The sequence below is a fragment of the Chiloscyllium plagiosum genome, unplaced genomic scaffold (genome assembly GCF_037043375.1).
Source record: "Chiloscyllium plagiosum isolate Xiang-an unplaced genomic scaffold, Cpla_swu_hap1 HiC_scaffold_30, whole genome shotgun sequence".
Classification (NCBI taxonomy): Eukaryota; Metazoa; Chordata; class Chondrichthyes; order Orectolobiformes; family Hemiscylliidae; genus Chiloscyllium; species Chiloscyllium plagiosum.
Genome location: NW_028270168.1, coordinates 17,170,920 through 17,189,594, shown reverse-complemented (window position 1 = coordinate 17,189,594; position 18,675 = coordinate 17,170,920). Strand labels below are relative to the sequence as shown.

Genomic DNA, 18,675 nt, shown 5'->3' with positions numbered 1-18,675 from the left:
ATTTATCTCCTAAAACAAGGTACCTTTATGTGCTGTTCTCTGAAGATGAACTGCTGTCTCCAGAACACTGGGTATTTAACACAGAGGCCCATCCTCTGCCTGTGATACAAAAGAACACACAGGAACAAGTGATCACACATGATCAGTAAACACATATACCCTGAAGAAGGGTTAACCTTTATCAGTCTTTTGGGTTGAGATGCATTTCCTTTCCAGTAAAGGACTTTTATCGATTTAGATAGAAATGGGTTAAGAGTCAGCAGTGTAATCGATGTGTTGTGGTATTTGATCTGTCTGGACACATTGATTTCCTCTGTGAGGAGATGAGTAGCCCTTTTGGCTGCTTGTAGTGGGCCACATTTGAAAGTAAATTCTCAAATATATTACCTGTCCACAAGGCTTGAATGAGGGAGAATGCAAAGATCAATTTGAGACTCTTCTTTCTGACCAAAGGATTAAAATTCATAACTGTAAAGGCTGTTACTTTACTTCTCATTTTTATGAAAAAAATGTGTAAAGCAAAGTAAATGCATATTTAGTTGTTTATATTAGTAATTAAACTAGCATCTCTCTGGTACTACGACCAAATATTGCATTGACGTCATGATCTGGAGATCCTGAGGTTCCATTATTCATTGACTAGGCCTTTCATTTTCTTGGGTCATTGATTGGTGTAATTGTATAAAATCTTTCTGTGTGGTACCTTAACTTGTTTATTAATTATTAACTTTAAATAAGTTAACAAATGTGCTAAACAATGAGGATAAGAGTACAATAAAATTAGTCAACTGTATGAAGAAAGAATACAGGAAACAAAATATTGACAACTGGAAATTCATCTTGAGTAGTAGCTGTTTTGGATTTCCATTTACACTATTGCCCAAAGCAAATTTCACAATTTAAATGTTATTTTTTATATTCCATAATCAAATACTTTTCAATCTATACAGACTGAATGAAAATATCCTGAAATATGGATAGTGAAATTGGGCAATGCCAGCAGCGTGAAATGGGCTCTGAATAAATTAGCAGCCAAAGTTTCACCTTTCTTGGTTTTCTTTACACCAAGGTTCACAGAACAAGAGTTTAGACACTTGTTTTCAGATTGACTTCCATGTCACACTTGGCTTTTACTTGGTTTGTAATTGAAAAAACTTCACAATATTTTCCAAGTTTACAGAAATTTTAAATTTGGCACAGTGAAAAAAATCATCTGTGAATTTGCTGCAAACCATTTTTTGCATTGCTGGCATACACCAGTTTCATCCCCGTTTTGTTTTAAGTCACCAGATTTTTTTGATAATTATAGTCAAGAAAAAATTCATTTTATGTAGTGCTATTCTGATCTCAATCCAAATTTACACATAATCATGTAATTTCTAATCAAAGTACCCATCGTAGCCATAGCTGTGATGTAATATACACTTACATCAATCACATTTACATTCATTCTGTCTCATTTACAATTTTACTTATGCAATTATGACACTTATTTTGTTGTTGATTGTTTTACATTATTCTGATTCTGATCAAGTCATATATTTATACTGTTTATGCCTAAGCTCAGTTATACATTAAGGTCAATTATGTAATATTTATACAGTTTGATTCCAATGTACATTAGAATAATTATTAAGATGAAAATGACAGTTAGGAAAAGACTTGAAAGTCTATATAGCTTGTTCCCCACATTATGCAACACAGTATGTTAACTTCACACCAACTTCGTGCCATATCTCTTTGGAGAGGTAAAAGCAAAACTATCATAGAGACATCTGAAAATTTCCTCTCTGAGCCCCTTCAGCAATCAAAATTACTACAGGAAATCACATTGTCCTAAGCTACATTATACAATAGTCTGGCCTTTGTTTAATTATTCTGATTTAAAAATTACATGGCTCAAGCAAGAATTCTCAGTCTGTTGGGCTAATGTTTGTGCTCACTTATGCACATCAACTTTTGTATCATTTTATATTCTTACTATTCAAATGCATTTCAAAATCCCTTTTAAATGATGCCTGAGTCATCACACATGAATCATTACATCTGCTAATAGTAATTGTGAAAATTATTTACCACTTGCCCTCCTTATGGTAATTCTGAGTTTGTGTCCCTTGCAACTAGTTCACCAACCAGTGAAATCCAACTTTTATTAATGTTCATAATTTTGTTCAGACCTGTTAATTAAATGTCTCTTCCAGTGGAAAAATAACAATTTTTCATGACATTCTTATACTGTATATAAGTTCTCATTCCAAATGACATTCAAGTAGACCTTCACTGTCTCTTTCCATGACTCACCCTTCCTATAAACAAAAGTCCATACTGCACTTTAACTATAGCCCAGTGTTTTGAAAAACTTCAACATCATTTCAGTCTTTATACGAGGTATTGCTCTGTAAAAAAAAAAAACCCAGAATCTTTTATTAGGATGTAATATCCAGGGAGATGAGAGGATGACTAGTTTATAGTGGTGCATATTGAAGGGCATACATGGTATACTCACTTTTTATCATTCCAAAGTCATGTCTCTAAAAGCACAAAGTAGTAAATCAAGCAAGGATAAGATGATGTAAACCAGTTATACTTTGGCAAATCCTTTAAAACTATGTGACAGCTGCTATTACAGTTTTATTTGGACTAATTGCTATTATATTAATAGTGATTCAGTATGAAATAAAAATTTTGGTAATTGCCATCGGTGATCTTTGTGGAAAAATATATCATTATAACAGCCATAAGTAGGAATATATTTAACACCAATTTTTCTACATCGCTAGCGTAAGAGATAAGTTTATTTTGTTTTAAAAGGCTATCTGAATATCCCTGATTCATTTTACAGATTTTGGTCCAGGTTATTGAGTGTATTCTCACATTTTAAGCAGTATATATGACATTTGTATCATAATCTAGTAAAAATCTTGCAACATAATGTAATTTTCGTTTCAAATTAGTTCATGCAATGCTTTCCTTCTCGCACCCTAGCTTACTTAATGACAATGTCTCCCTCACTCAAAGATAAATTAGTATGTAAGAAATCAACACCAAACTAATTGCTAGACAATGCACCAAATAGTGTCAAACGTCTAAATTTCTTTAAGGGGATATTCTCAGAATATTCTTCTGATGTAGATCTCAGGTGTGTATCATATGTTCACTTTTAGAATTCGCATAATGATCTTTTCAACATTTTCCTAAGTTTCTTTGTTCCCTTATATGTTAAGAATCTTACAATCATAAGGAATAATGCCTTTCCCATCTCTGTAAAATTTACATCTTCACAGTTTTTTTTTAAATTGTAGTTGCCATCTATCTGCCCACTTCCTAATTATTGGGAAGTCTTGCTAAAACTACACAACTATACTAGTCAGACCACAGCTGGAATATTGTGAACAGTTTTGAGCCACTTATCTAAGGAAAGATATGCGGGCATTGGTGGTAGTCCAGCGAATGATCACGAGGTGGGTTCTGGGTATGGAGGGTTTGTCACATGAGGAGAGGTTGAGGAGGTCAGTCTTGTACTGACTGGAGTTTAAAAGAACGAGAAGTGACCTTATTGAAACATATAAGATTCTTAAGGAATTTGACAGGGTAGATGTTGGTTCCCCTGGTGGGAAAGTCTAGGACCAGAGGGCATAATCTCAGAATAAGGGGTTGCCACTTTAAGACAGAAATGAGGAGGAATTTCTTCTCTCAGATGACAGTTAATTTATGAAATTGTTTACCACAGAGTGCTGTAGAGGTTGGGTTGTTAGTATATTCAAATCTGAAATAGATATTTTTAATCAATAAGGGAATCAAAGCTTATAGGGGAAAGGCAGGAAAGTGGAGTTAAGGATTATCAAATCAATCATGATCTCATCAACTTGACGGGCTGAATTGTCTGCTTCTACTACATCTTACATTCTCTTTTTCTCTCTCCATAAATTAGCCCTTCACTGATTATAATCCATAAATTTCAACATAATTATCTTGTGCCTATATCCAATGTATTTTTATAACTGGAGAAACAAAAATGTTTACACCAGTACTAACATCCTTACAAACTGAGGAATATCTATTTGTTCCTTGCATTCTATATCCTCACCACCTCACTGCCTATTTATATAACATTCCTTTTAACACTATGTGCCTTAATGTTCATAGGGTGCCATTTAAAAGGCTTGTTATCAAACATCCTTTGAAAGTCCAATGTACAACATTCTCTAGATTTCCTTCAACTGTAAATTCTTTAAATTAGTTAATTTAAAGTTGAGTGCATACCATGGTTGACAGTTGCTCCTAACTTCATGTATTTTTAATCCTTCATTCCCATTTTATGAATCCCAGTATTTTATCAATAACTGAGGCATGACTGACTAGCCTATAATCTCCTGCTTTGTCCTATTTCCATGCGTTTTTACCTCTTCTGAGATAGATATATATATATATATATATATGAGAGAGTATGCCTTTAAACACTGGCAATTGTGTCATTTACTAATACACAATCTGGTTAATGTAACAAAGATCATTGAGTGAAGCACATAGTAACTGGATGAAATAATTACTAATCCTTGTATTGTGTGATTTTGTGCATGAACCTGAAAGGGAATGGAGTACTTGTTTTATTTAAGTTCCTTTGATGCTTAAAAGTATGAATACGGTGTAGTTTTTAATGAGCACAAGGTAGAGACAAAGGCTTTAATATTGTAATACAGATTTTTTTAAACATGCCGAATACTAATGCTATGGGACCAGGAGTCTCCACTTCAAAGAATTCTGCCATAAATTGAATTATATAATGTCATTGTTATTAGCTTGGATATGCTCTGTCCATCTAAATATTTTGAATGTTAATCCAGTTTCGGAAAATGTACTGCTACTGTAGTTATAGCAATAACATGCTCAACTCCATATATACCATAATCTTAAAATGCTGATGTCTGTTGAGATGTCCTGTTCCTTTTCTCTATTAATTGCCCACTTAACTTCCCAGGTTCAGAGTCCTCTTTATCTGACTCTTCAACAAATTATAACACTGGGTACCCATTAATTTTTCTTCTGAATGCACTTAAAACCTTTTATATTATTCCTTTCAGTACTTGCTGATATTCTTTCCCCAGGCATTCTTTGACCTACCCTCTTACTGATATTTAATGCCCCCCCCTCACTGAGTAACTCAGTGCACTTTAATAGTCTACCTTCTAGTAGGAAACTTTTCTCTTCACATCCTGAGCAAAGACCACTCATTGTGGATCCCAACTCTTTTTCATTCCATGCAGGAAACATTTCGGTTAGCTCAGTGCACCTCAATCCCCCTTTCACCTGGACTCAGTGCAATAACATTGTGCTTATGTGGTCTCTGCTTCTTAATACACAGCTTGCATGGTTTCTGTGCTTTAACACTGTGCTTATCTGATCTTGGTGCATTAATGCTCCACTTACTAGGTCTGTCACTTTGATATTCCCCTCAGCTGGATACTAGTGTGGTTTAATAGTCTGCTCACTTGGCCAGCACACTTTATTAATCTTCCTCTCTCTGTTCCTTGGTTTTAGTGCAGTTCAATACTCTGCGTACTTGGTCAATGTGGTTTAATACTCTTCACAACTGGTCAGTGCACTTCAATAAACTTTATACTATGTCTTGGAGCTCTTAAGGCTTTTCCTTCATGCAACAAATTACTGCGATATATATTAAAGCATTTGCTTTCTCCTCTTGCCCAGTCTGACCAGAGTACACATCACTCAAACTGGTGTCAGAAATGATTTCTTTAGCAGATTGACCACATTTGCTGAAAGAACATAGAGTCATAGAGATGTGCAGCACGGAAACAGACCCTGCGTTCCAATTCATCCGTGCCGACCAGATATCCCAACCCAATCTAGTCCCACCTGCCAGCACCCGACCCATATCCCTCTAAATCCTTCCTATTCATATACCCATCCCACAGCCCCGGGATAAGTTAGCTTTTGATTTTCTGCTTCCAACTGGATGTCTAACCCATGCTCTGCACTTTGCTGGGCATTGCTTCTCAGTTGGAGAACTGAAAAGAGTGAGGATCAAACAATCATCTGTTCTTAAATGGACATTGCTTTGTGTTCCTTCCATTTTACAAAACAGAGTCATGGAGTTGTACAGCACAGAAACATACCTTTCGGTTCAACTCATCCATGCCAACCAGATATCCTAATCTAATCTAGTCCTATTTGTCAGCACTTGACCCATATCCCTCTAAACCTTTCCAAATCATATACGCATCTAGATGCCTTTTAAATGGTGTAATTGTAACAACCTCTGACAGCACATTCCATACACATGTCACCCTCTAATGTTGCCGTTTAGGTCCCTTTTATGTCTTTCCCCTCTCACACTAAACCTATGCCCTCTAGTTCTTGACTCCCCCACCCCAAAGAAAAGACCTTGACTATTTATCATATCCATGCTGCTCATGATTTTATAAACCTCTAAGATCACCCTTCAGCCTCTAACACTCCAGGGAAAACAACCCCAGCCTGTTCAGCCTCTCCCTGTAGCTCAAATCCTCCAACCCTGGCAACATCCTTGTAAATCTTTTCTGAACCCTTTCAAGTTTCACAACATCCTTCTGATAGGAATGAGTCCAGAATGGCACGCTTTATTTCAAAAGTGGCCTAACCAATGTCCTGTAACATGACCTCCCACCACATATACTCAATACGCTGACCAATAAAGGGAAGCATACCAAATGCCTTCTTCACTATCCTATCCTGCGACTCCACTTTCAAGGAGTTATGAATCTGCACTCCAAGGTCTCTTTGTTCAGCAACACTCCCCAGGACCTTCCCATTAAATGTATAAGTTCTGCTAAGATTTGCTTTTCCAAAACACTGCACCTCACATTTATCTAAATTAAATTCCATCTGCCACTCCTCAGCCCATTGGCCCATCTGAGCAAAATCCTGTTTTACTCTGAGGTAACCTTCTTCACTGTCCACTACACCTCCAATTTTGGTGTCATCTGCAAACTTACTAACCATGCCTCCTATGTTCACACCCAAATCATTTATATAAATGATGAAAAGTAGCGGACCCAGCTCTGGTCCTTGTGGCACTCCACTGGTCACAGGCCTCCAGTCTGAAAAGCAACCCTCCACCACCACCCTCTGTCTTCTAACATTGAACCAGTTCTGTATCCACTTGGCTAGTTCTCCCTGTCTTCCATGAGGTCTAACACTGCTAACCAGTCTTCCATGGGGAACCTTGTCGAACACCTTACTGAAGTCCATATAGATCACGTCTACTGCTCTGCTTCATCAGTCCTCTTTGTTACTTCTTCAAAAAACTCAATCAAATTCGTGAAACGTGATTTCCCACATAAAAAGCTATGCTGACCTATCCCTAATCAGTCCTTGCCTTTCTAAATAAATGTAAATGCTGCCCCTCAGGATTCTCTCCAAGAACATGCCCACCACCGATGTCAGGCTCACCAGTCTATAATTCCCTGGCTTTTTCTTACCCTCTTCCTTAAATAGTGGCAGCACATTAGTATCTGGCATCCGTTATCAGAATTGACCTATCATATTGATTTGATGCTCATTAGGTATTTCAGGCAGTTGCCTTATAAAAGAACCCTTCATCAAATTATTCTGTCCATTTTTGAAACATCTGTCCAACAGTTGAAAGTGTCAACAGTTCAAAATGTGAACAGTTGACGAGAAACTTCCACAAACTTTTAAAGGAATTCTCAACTCCAAAAAATTAAGCATCTGATTAGCTATTTTACCTTAACAAGTTTTTGGCTTCTTTGGCTACAATTAGGATGTAAAATGCTTTGAAAGGAGGGGTTTTTGGAGCTCCTGAACACTTTTTCACATTTTACTTAATATTGACACTCCCAGACCCGAAGAGGAGTAGAAAAACCTGCAGAAACTGCAAGATGAGGGTGTAAGAAACAATGCTACCTTTTGTGAGGTGACAGTAGTTTATCACCTTGTTAATGTGGGTGCGAACAATAAGCAGGGAGAGGGCATCACGATTTGCCTAGTTTCCTGGATTCTAGTTTATTCATTGACTGCACAGCATAGTTTATGCCCACCACCCACACATCACAAACTAGCTCTGTATTGGAAGAGGAAGTGCTTCCATTCACTCAATGTTCAATTTATTTGTTATCATAAATAGCATGTCAGGCAGGTTTATGCTTGTTTTCCTATGTTAGTTATTTGTTCTGATACTGCACCAGTTCCTAGTTTCCCCTTAGTTACAAATGAACTCACAAATAGCGGAATGCTTTCTGTAGGACAGAAGCTATTTCATATCCACTGCTCATAATTCCTGTAAGGGCCCTTAGCACTGATGTAAAGTGTAGATTAATTAGATTGAGAAAACATTATCCTGAAACAGTGGATGGAATTTAGTGCCTTTTGAAAGTTTTGTGCTGAGACGATTAATTAGGTTAAGAGTGGTGCATGGGGACACTGCATCAAGGGTGGGAAAGTCCATGGACAGCCTTTTGATCCTGCCAATAGTTGAGACCCTTACTATTTGAACTAAGAGCAGGAGTTGACCAGTCAGCCCTTTGAGCCTGTTCTGCCATTCAATAAAATCATGGCTAATCTGATTGTGCCCTTAACTCCACTTATCTGCCTGATTCCCTTTTACTCTCTCATTAGTCAAGTCATTGAATGGGAAATTAATAACCTCTTGCCAAGTTGCTTACAGGTCTTAGGATTGGGGGAAACTCTGTGCCTGATTGCGAGACCCAAAATCATGAAGGGGGGACATCTGTTCAAAGTTATTCCAAAATCTTTGCTGGCAACCCTTCCTCCTCTGCTATTTTTCACCTGTGGTCTGAGATGCTGCAACAATATTAGTCCTCAGTTGTTTGTCATACCAGACCATGCCTCCTCAGTAGCACAGCCTTCCGATAGAATGGTCACTCTCTGATCAATTTGTAGCCCCTGGTGGGCAGGACTTACACCCCCAGGGTGTTAAATTCTGGGAAATATCTGCCATTATTCACTTAAGTGCCTGAGATTAGCGGGCATTCCATTAAAGAAGCCATGTGCTCTTGCTAATTCTCTAGCAAGAGGACAAGACCCCTGTCACTTTCATTAAATGCCACTCAAGGTTTTGTTGCCTGAATAGAAGTCATTTAATACAGCCCAGAACAAAAGTCAATTTTCAGAATTCTTTGCAGTTCCATAATTTTGCGATAGAAATGAAACTGCTTTGATAATTCCAAAGAAAGAAAACTTGAATGTGAAAAATTAAGTTGAGATTGAGGAACCAGAGAATGTATAGCATGATTTGGCAGAGTTGCAACTTGACAAAACTTAAAGCAGAAATTATTGTTGAGAGATTCTTCTAAATCTTTGTTTCCTTTCCACTGAGCACTAACATTTCCCCGCCCATTTGAATCAAAGCTGACACAATCATATCCCTCAAACTGGGCACCTTCATAGGTGTTACATGAGGATTACAAAGGTCATCATCAAACTTTAAAAATTTGTATTTTGCTGTTCCAAAACACTCCAACCATAATTTGATAGATGGTTATGTGATTGCTTATTTAAAGATCACTCATGTAAAAGCAAAGTTTCTGACGTTTGTACTAGCTTACCTACTCTGGTACCTTAATGAGGTATTTCCTGGTGACAGGTTGAGAGATGAAGATGCTGAACTTGCACAGTGGGCATTTGAAATATGTTACAGATGACCTTGGGGTTCTGGGTGTTAAAGGGTCAACTGTCAACTTAAAGAATCAGCTGGAAACTCAGCTTCATGCAGATACATGTGTCTTCAATTTGTTTGGCAGCAACAAAGGAACTGGTTGAGAGGATGTTGAGGGAGCAGGTGTGTTGAGTTAAGGCAGAATATGCCTCCCCATGATGCTAACAGCACTACTGGAACTGACACTACTCACTGCAAGTTCACTGTGTACATTATGAGGCTTGGGATTCAAGTAAGAAAATTTTAAAAGGTGGAAAACCTTGTAGACTAGTCCTTCAGTGTTTTCAAATGTAATGTTCCTGGCATTGCCTCCAGTGTGGAGAATACAATATAGATTTGATTCTCCTCTGACTGTTGTCTTTTTTTGTGTGCAAAGTTTGTTCTGCAAGAAGGAAAGCAGTATTTGTGTTTGAGTAATGAGAAGCTCTGACAAGGTGCATGCCAGATAAAACAATGTTGCTTTTGTGTTAAAGAGGAGGTGGGTGTCTTAACAGTGATGAGAGAATCAACTGTAGAATGCTGCAATCGGAGCAGAAGAATCGTGATCTGCGGAGAGAAATAGGAAGTGCAATGGATCCAGAAGTAGTGCAAAATTAAGCAAAGAATATTGAGATATGAAGTAGAAGACATATCTTTACTAGCCATGTGAGGTCAGTGCACTATTGTCCTAGGAACACAACTGTTTAAATGAATTAAGAGGATCAGTTATGTCCATGTGATTAGGTACATCCTTCCAAAGTGAAACCCATTCTATACATTTTGGGAGTTACGTTAGGCAGTATTCACAGTATGACTCATATCACCTTCATAACTTCAATATCCCCAATCTTAGAACATACACCAAACTACATTTTACCAGAGAGAAACTTTAGGCACTGATATATGTACAAATGAACATGAGGTTAGCGCTCAGCACTTAATATTAGCCCGGATAAGGCAGGGCTGTTGTGGTGCAGTGGTAGTTTCCATACCTCTGAGCCAAGAGGCCCTTGGACTTCAAACAAAGAAAACCCTTATGTAAAATAATAGCCAGGACGAGTCATGAATTTCATTAGCAATAGGTTGAAAATGATGGGAAAACTCGAGGTAGAGCCAGGGTGGAATTGAAAAATTTAAAAATGTATTTGAATTTAAGGGAGCAGATTTTTTGATGTGCTGATGAGCCTAGCTTCCTGTGCAGTGACCTGCTATTACTAACCCTTTTTTCAGCTATTAGGAAAACCAAAGAAACCAAAGTCTATGAAGTCGATCTGAAGTTCTTTAACAGACCATTTCATATGATTAAAACGGGATCAGCTGCTTCTGTTACATTTAGCAATGATTAAGATAGAAGGAATACAATTTGGAACAGTTGACATTATCCTTGCTAATTCTTGAATTAGCATGATCAAGTGGTGATACATTTGCCCTTTTGGACCTTTCCCAAATGAGGAATTTTAAGTCCAACATCTGTGAAGCACACAAACTGCATGAGATAAACTCAAATTTATTTCTAAGAAGTTAGATTATCTCTAGAAGCTGAGAAATATAGATGTTTCCCAATAGCGCCGGGTTGGCTTAAGTTCCTGTACCGCCTAATGTTACCATGAAGCTCCCCATCGCAACTTCACCATTGCCTAAGATGTCATGAGCTTTATATTAAACCACCACCAGTCATCTCTTTCTCTACTGAGTTCTCTGGAACTATGGCAGCTTTATGTTGTAGACTGAATTTCTGAAAAAAACAGATACAATTCAGAAAATTGTAATCCACTTAGATGGTAATATTATCAATTCATCTATTTTCTCTGCCCCACAATATTATTTGTCCCACCCCATTCCTCAAGCTTTTCACTGCTAATTATTAGTTTTCTTAAGTTGCTATCCTTATTAATGTCTGTTCATCTTATTTCTTTGGTTTTTGTTAATATTGTATAGAAAAGGTGTGATTCAGTGTTTCATGTCCATTATTTTGCCTTCAGCAAATATTTAGATAAGGTCATGCATGAGATTCACCCCAAGACCATTATTTTATCTTCAATCAATATTAAATCGAACAAGTTATTAATGGTAGTGTTCAGAATAAATGTTACTCAAAGAAAATCTGCATAGGTATTTGTTCAAAGGGAAGTAACTTCCTCCAGAAGCTGAATGCATAAATGTGCTCTGCATCACAAATGATAATGGATCTTTTACTCTGTTTGGCCCAGGGTACTGCAGACTCATATTTGGATCAGTGAACCCAAAATGGACTGGGGATCAAACCAACATCTTATTTGTTGCATGGTTCAGTTTCACACTAAAATCATTGAATAGTTTGGTCCAGACAAGGGCCATTCAGCTCTTCCAAATAGCTGAATTCCACTCATTCCTACTCACATGCTGTTTTCCTATATCTCTGCAATTTTAATACCTTGAAGTATTTATCCAACTTCCCTTTAAAAGCTACTTTTGAACGGTTCCACCAATACATTACAAATTTAACTAACCATTATATTAAAAAGAAAGTCCTGTTGCCTGTTTCTTTCCCAATCACCTTAAATCTGTGCCTTCTGAATTTTGATCTTTCAGCTTCATTTTATGCACCTTTTAAATCTCTGTCAAAGTTCTTAGTCTTGGTCCTTGCGACAAGGAAAACAACTCCAACTTTTCCAGGCTGGCCAAGTAACTGTAATCTCTTATTCCTGGAATAATTCTGGTAAATCTTTTCCATACTGTCTCCAAAGCCTTCATGCACTTCCTAAGGTGCAGCGCCCAGAATTGGACACATTATTCCTGCGACGGCATAATTAATATTTTGGATAGGTTTACTTTAACTTCTTTTGTAAATTTTGCTTCTAAAAAGCCTCAGGGTACTAGAGTTCTTGATTAACTGCTTTTTAAACCTGTCCTTTCACCTTCAAAGATCTGTGCACAAATTCCCTAAGGTTTCTGTCTTCTTGCACCCTTTTTAAAATTGAACCATTTCACTTGTATTGTCTGTCCTCATTCTTCCCACCAAAATTAGCCTTGCTCCAGTTAAATATTTTTATCCTAGATTGTTCTTTCTCCTTCTTCACAACTGACTTAACTTTTATAATGTTATGCTCATGATTCTCAAGAAACAAAGTCACTGGAACTTTTCTTCCTGTCCCCCTTGATTTCCTCAGAAGTAGATCCAGCAATACCAGCTTCTGTATTGAACAAGAACCACACTGATCAAGGAAGTTCCTCTCAACGCACTTTGGACATACCTTTTCTTCGCTTTTGTTAACACAATTATTATCCCAGTTCAGCAACAACAAATTGCATTTAAAGAGCACATTCAGAGTATACGGTTTTTGCATACCTCAATTCCTTTGCAAATGTTCTTTTCTATCTCCTTCCTACTGAATATTTTGTGGCTTATAAAATATCATGAATAACATTATTGGGACCAGGTTAGAAAGTAAAATTAGTGTAGAGGTTCAGCCATAATCTTATTGAATGTTGGAGCACACGAGGCCATGGAATCTATTGCTTTACTTTCTTCTGTTTTATTCTTAGTAGCTCATCTATTGTTTCTTACCTCCAGACAAATGGATTTTGTCTCAAACACTTTCGTTCTGACACTGTAATATCTTCCAACATAGAAACTGCTAGCAAAGCAGTCTGTTTATGATTCAACTTTTTTTGGAAACTAGTTCTTTTTTAAAAATGCATTCTGTAAGCAGAGTTTAGTCTGAAATTTTGTTAATTATTTTATCTAATATTGATTGACAATAAAATAGCTGTACAACAGTAAATCTCACAGATGATTGCCATGTTTATACTCTCTTAAATATGATGTAATGATGGAATCATTGAATTAAGAAAGCCTTTAAAGTATCTATTAAGTAATTTTCTTTTAAATTAATCAGTTAAGTAGAATCTTGAGCCCACAATGTCATTTTTAAAATATGGAAATAATGTGTAGATTTCTGTCATCTTACACCAATGCTTCAGTATCAACAAGTTACATTGACCCACATTGATATATTGATATTTCAGAATAATTGCTGACCGAACAAGTGCATGTATTGATTCATTGATATCAGTAATAATTGTTGTTTGTGTGCATTTTGCATTGATTCCTTAAATGTAAGGTCCACAACAGGTTAATCTTTACATAGTAAAGAATAAGCAATAATCTGAAGCACATGGAATGCGCATTCATAGCTACGAGGCATGCAAAGCAGAAAAATTAAAATATTTTCCTTTCAGCAGCAATTATTTTGCTATTAACATTTGGGGTTAAGTGTCCAATTGTCCTCCAATCATTTCATGTTTTAGATTTCATAACACAGTCTCCAGCAAGTTGACATACATTAAATTTAAATCCATTGCGCTTGATTCCAATTGAAATATTTGTGAGCTACAATTGTTGGAACCTTTTTGCTTTGGATTATATGTTTACAGCATCTGAATCAAGTGTGCATGGGATTTGTATTAGTGCTGTGTCACCTGAGCAATGTGTACGTCATTCAGTTCTCTTTGAGATATGCCTTGTTAAAATCTGCACTTGTAAGTGCTGCCATATTAAAAATATTGTTTCCTGGTTGAGTCATTGTTAAATAAAGTGATTCTGTTGAGGAATAGTAAATCTTTATTGTATAATTCACATATTATACATAGCCAGTATGTTCTCTTAAGAAAAGCAACCAATTTCATTTTACTATCCTGATAATTAGCAAAAGCTTTTTGCACCAGGTCACTTGTACAATTCATTGTATAATTCTGAAGACTGATTGCAATACAGTGCATATGAACTGAATTATGTGATTTATACAGTTAAGAAAATTACTAAATATAGTTTTACAAATTGCAAGATGGAAGAGTTGAATGAACTGAAGAAATTGATTGTACTTGATTGCTGTTGTGACTTTATGACAAGGTATTCAAGCTGGAATAAAGAGAGGGCGCAACATTTTATGTTGTGTGTACTTTAAATTTCTTGGCATAATTATATGTTATTTTTCCTTTAGACTATATATATATAGTTTGCTTTTGGATTTGTATTGAAAACAATTGTGATTTAATTTTATCTTAAAATTGTAATGGAAGCTGTCTGCAAGATTGCAGTTACACAATGGATGCAAAACTGATGTGAACTTTTTCTAGTTGTTTAATATATGTAATTTTTTCAAGTCATTAAAGACCAAAATATGTAATAAATTTGGTATATTTAACTAATATCCTTTATAATTAAAGATTGATATATTATCACCTGTGTAATCAAACTCTGTTCTAGTATCAGATAACTGCACCTTTTTATTTATGATTTTTTACTTTCTTAGCTGTAATACCTGTTTCAGTCAATACCACCCTACTTTTCTGCAATTTTTATTTATTGTTATATTTTATGTGACATTTGATATGCATGCAGCAAAGAACAAATCTGGTTTCTTCATAGGTTTTAACTGTAAACTAAGTTAAATTTTTATAACAATGATGCACACCAGTCAAAGGGAGAGAGTGAGAAGCCGGAGGTTGTTCTACACATTCTAAGAACGACATAGGTAGAGAAAGGGTTAAGGATTTGTAGTGTGAATATAGAAAGTTAGGTAGGAGGTTAAAAAGCAGAACCTCAAAAGATAGTAATCTCTGGACTACGTCTGGTGCCAGGTGCTAGTAAGAGTAGGAATAATATGATAGGGCAGATAAATCAGTGTTTGAGGGGATGGTGCAGTGGGCAGGGATTCAGATTTTTGGATGGTTGGATTTTCTTCTGGGGCAGAAGAGACCTGTTCAAAAGGTATGGGTTTTGTCTGAACTGGAGGAGCTTCAATATCCTGGCGGGAGATTTGCTAATGCTGCTTGGGATCCTTTAAACTAGTATAGAGGGGGGATGGGGGGAGCGGAATCCTAAGTAATAGTGAAAATAGAGAGACAGGAGAATGGTTCAGAAATTAAAGAAAGCAAGTTAATTCAACAAGACAGGCAAGAGCAAATCAGAGAATGAGGTATCTCTGAAGAACTAAACTGCATTTATTTCAGTGCAAAGCACTGACAGGTAAGGCAGATGAACTCGGGGCATGTATAGAAACAAGGGACTGGAACATCATAGCTGTTACAGAAACATGGCTGAGGGAGGGACAGGACAGGCAGCTCAATGTTCTGGGGTTTAGATGCTGTAAGAAGGAGAGAAAGGGAGGTAATAGAGGAGGAACCTGGCATTTTACATTAGGGAAAACATTACTGCTGTAATTCAGACATTCTGAGGCTTTGTCCAGTGAACCGAATGGGTGGAACCCAAAAATAAGGAGATAATCATCATGATGGGATTTTACAATAGGCCACACTGGGAAACTGAGGAAGCAAATATGTAAAGAGATCTCGAATATATGTGAGAATAATAGGGTTGTAATAGTAGGGGATTTTAACTTTCCAAACATAGACTGGGACTGCCATAGTGTTAAGGGCTTGATTGGAGAGGAATTTGTTAAATGTGTTCAAGAAAATTTTCTTTATCAATATAGTAGATGTACCTACTACAGAAGGAGCAAAATGTGACCTTCTCTTAAGAAATAAGGCAGTCCAAGTGATTGAAGTGTTAGTGGGGGAGCACTTTTGGACCACTGATCATAATTCTATTAGCTCTAATATAGTTATCAATAAGAATAGGCTTGTTAAAATGTGTTAGTTCTTAATTGGAGTAAGATGAAATTAGATGATATGAGACAGGTACTTCGAAAAGTTAATTGGAGTAGACTGTTTGCAGATCAAGGGATGACTGGCAAGTTGGAGGCTTTCAAAATTGAGATAAAGAGTTCAGAGGCATTTTGTCCCTATTAAGAGTGAAAGGTAAGGATGGTGGGAGTAGGGAACAATGGATGAATAAAGATATTGAGGTTCTGGTCAAGAATAAGAAGGAATCATATATTAGGTGTAGTAAATTAGGATCAAATGAATCTTTTGAAGAATATAAGGGGTATAGGGGTATTCTTAAGAGGGAAATCAGGAGGGCAAGAAGGGGATATGAGATAGACTTGGAGGATAAGGTTAAGGATACTCTAAAGAGATTCTTCAAGTTCATTAAGAGCAATTAAGGAGAGAATAGGCTCCCTTAAAGATCAATGATGTCATCCATGTGTGGAATCACAGGAGATAATGAATATTTCACATCAGTATTTACTGTGAAGAAAGACATGAAGACTAGAGAACTTGGGGAAATAAATATTGATGTCTTGAAAACAGTCCACATTACAGAAGTGACATGCTAGAGGTCTTAATAAACATCAAGGTGGATAAAACTCTGGTACCTGTTTATGTATCCCAGGACATTGTGGGAAGCTAAAGAAAAACTTGTGGGGCCCTAGCAGATATACTTATATTGTCTAAAGCCAGAGGACTGGGGGGTGGCTAATGTCGTGCTTTTATTTCTGTAAGGAGAAGCCTAAGAACGATAGACCTGTAAGTCTGACATCCAGTGGGGTGGTATGTTGTTGGAGAGGATTCTGAGATATGATTTACATGTATTTGGAGAGACAATGACTCATTAGGTATAGTCAGCATAGCTTTGTGCATGAGAAATCATGTCTCAAACTTGATTGAGTTTTTTGAGGACGTGACCAAAAAGATAGATGAGGGCAGAGTGGTAGACGTTGTTTACATGAACTTTAGTAAAGTGTTTGACAAGGTTTTGCCTGGTAGACTGATGAGACGACTTAGTGTGGAAACAGACCCCCCCGGCCCAACAAGTCCACACCGACCCGTCGAAGCGCAACCCACCCAGACCCATTCCCCTACATTTACCCCTTCACCTAACACTACGGGCAATTTAGCATAGCCAATTCACCTAACCTGCACATTTTTGAACTGTGGAAGGAAACCGGAGCACCCGGAGGAAACCCATGCAGACACTGGGAGAATGTGCAAACTCCACACACAGTGGTCTGAGGTGGGAATTGAACCCCTGGGTCTCTGGCGCTGTGTGGCAGCAGTGCTAACCACTGTGCCACCATGCTGCCTTGGTTAGTAAAGTTAGATCAGATGGGTGAGTGTGCCAGTTGGATACAAAATTGGCTTGTCAGTCAGAGACAGAGGGTGGTGGTGGAAGATTGTTTTCTCAGACTGGGGGCCTGTGACCAATGGTGTTCTGCAGGGATCGGATGACATCAAAATTGGTGGTATAATGAACAGTGAACAAGGTTATAATCAACTGGGAGAAAGTGAGGAATGATGAAGAGCTTATGCTTGAAACGTCGATTCTCCTGTTCCTCAGTTGCTGCCTGACTGACTATGCTTTTCCAGCACCACACTCTTCAACAGTGAAGAAGTTTGTCTAAGATTACAGAGGGATCTTGATTACTTGGGCCATGAGCCAAGGAGTGGCAGACAGAGTTTGATTTGGATAAATACTAGGTGTTGCATTTTGGTAAGATAAACAAGGGCAGGACTTATATTAGACTCCCTACAGTATGGAAACAGGCCCTTTGGCCCAACAGGTCCACACCGACCCTGCAAAGATTAACCCATTCCTCTACTCTATATTTATCCCTGACTAATGCACCTAACACTGACCATTTAGCATGGCCAATTCACCTGACCTGTGGGAGGAAACCAGAGGAAACCCACACAGACACTGAGCGAATGTACAAATTCCACACAGACTTAAACAGTTAATGGTATGCCCCTAGATAACATTGTCTAACAGAGAGAACCAGAGGTTCAGGTACATAATACTTAGAAAGTTGTATCACAGGTGGACAGGGTGGTAAAGAAGGCATTTATCATGCTTGCCTTCATTACTCAGACCATTGCGGCGAGGAGCTGGGACATGATATTGTGGTCACTTTTGGAGTACTGTGTACAGTTCTGGTCACCTTGCTATAGGAAGGATATTAGTAAATTGAAGCGGGATTAGAAAGATTTACAAGGATTTTGCAGGAGTGTTCATAAGGAGAGTCGAGAGTGTGGTGCTGTTTGTAAGGAAAGACTGGATAGGCTGGGACTTTTTTCACTCGAACAGAGGAGGTTGAGGTGTGACCTTATAGAGGTTTATA

At 37.4% G+C, this 18,675-nt stretch overlaps 1 protein-coding gene across 1 annotated transcript in view; it reads left to right on the top strand.

Annotated features, from left to right (window-relative positions):
- LOC122563562 (mannosyl-oligosaccharide 1,2-alpha-mannosidase IA) overlaps positions 1-14,893 on the top strand; it is a 143,940-nt gene extending 129,047 nt beyond the window's left edge. Inside the window, exon 12 of the mRNA XM_043717453.2 lies at positions 20-14,893. Coding sequence (XP_043573388.1) covers positions 20-149 — 130 coding nt within the window. The 3' untranslated portion in view covers positions 150-14,893. The remainder of the gene's footprint in view (positions 1-19) is intronic.
- Positions 14,894-18,675: the final 3,782 nt, after the last annotated feature.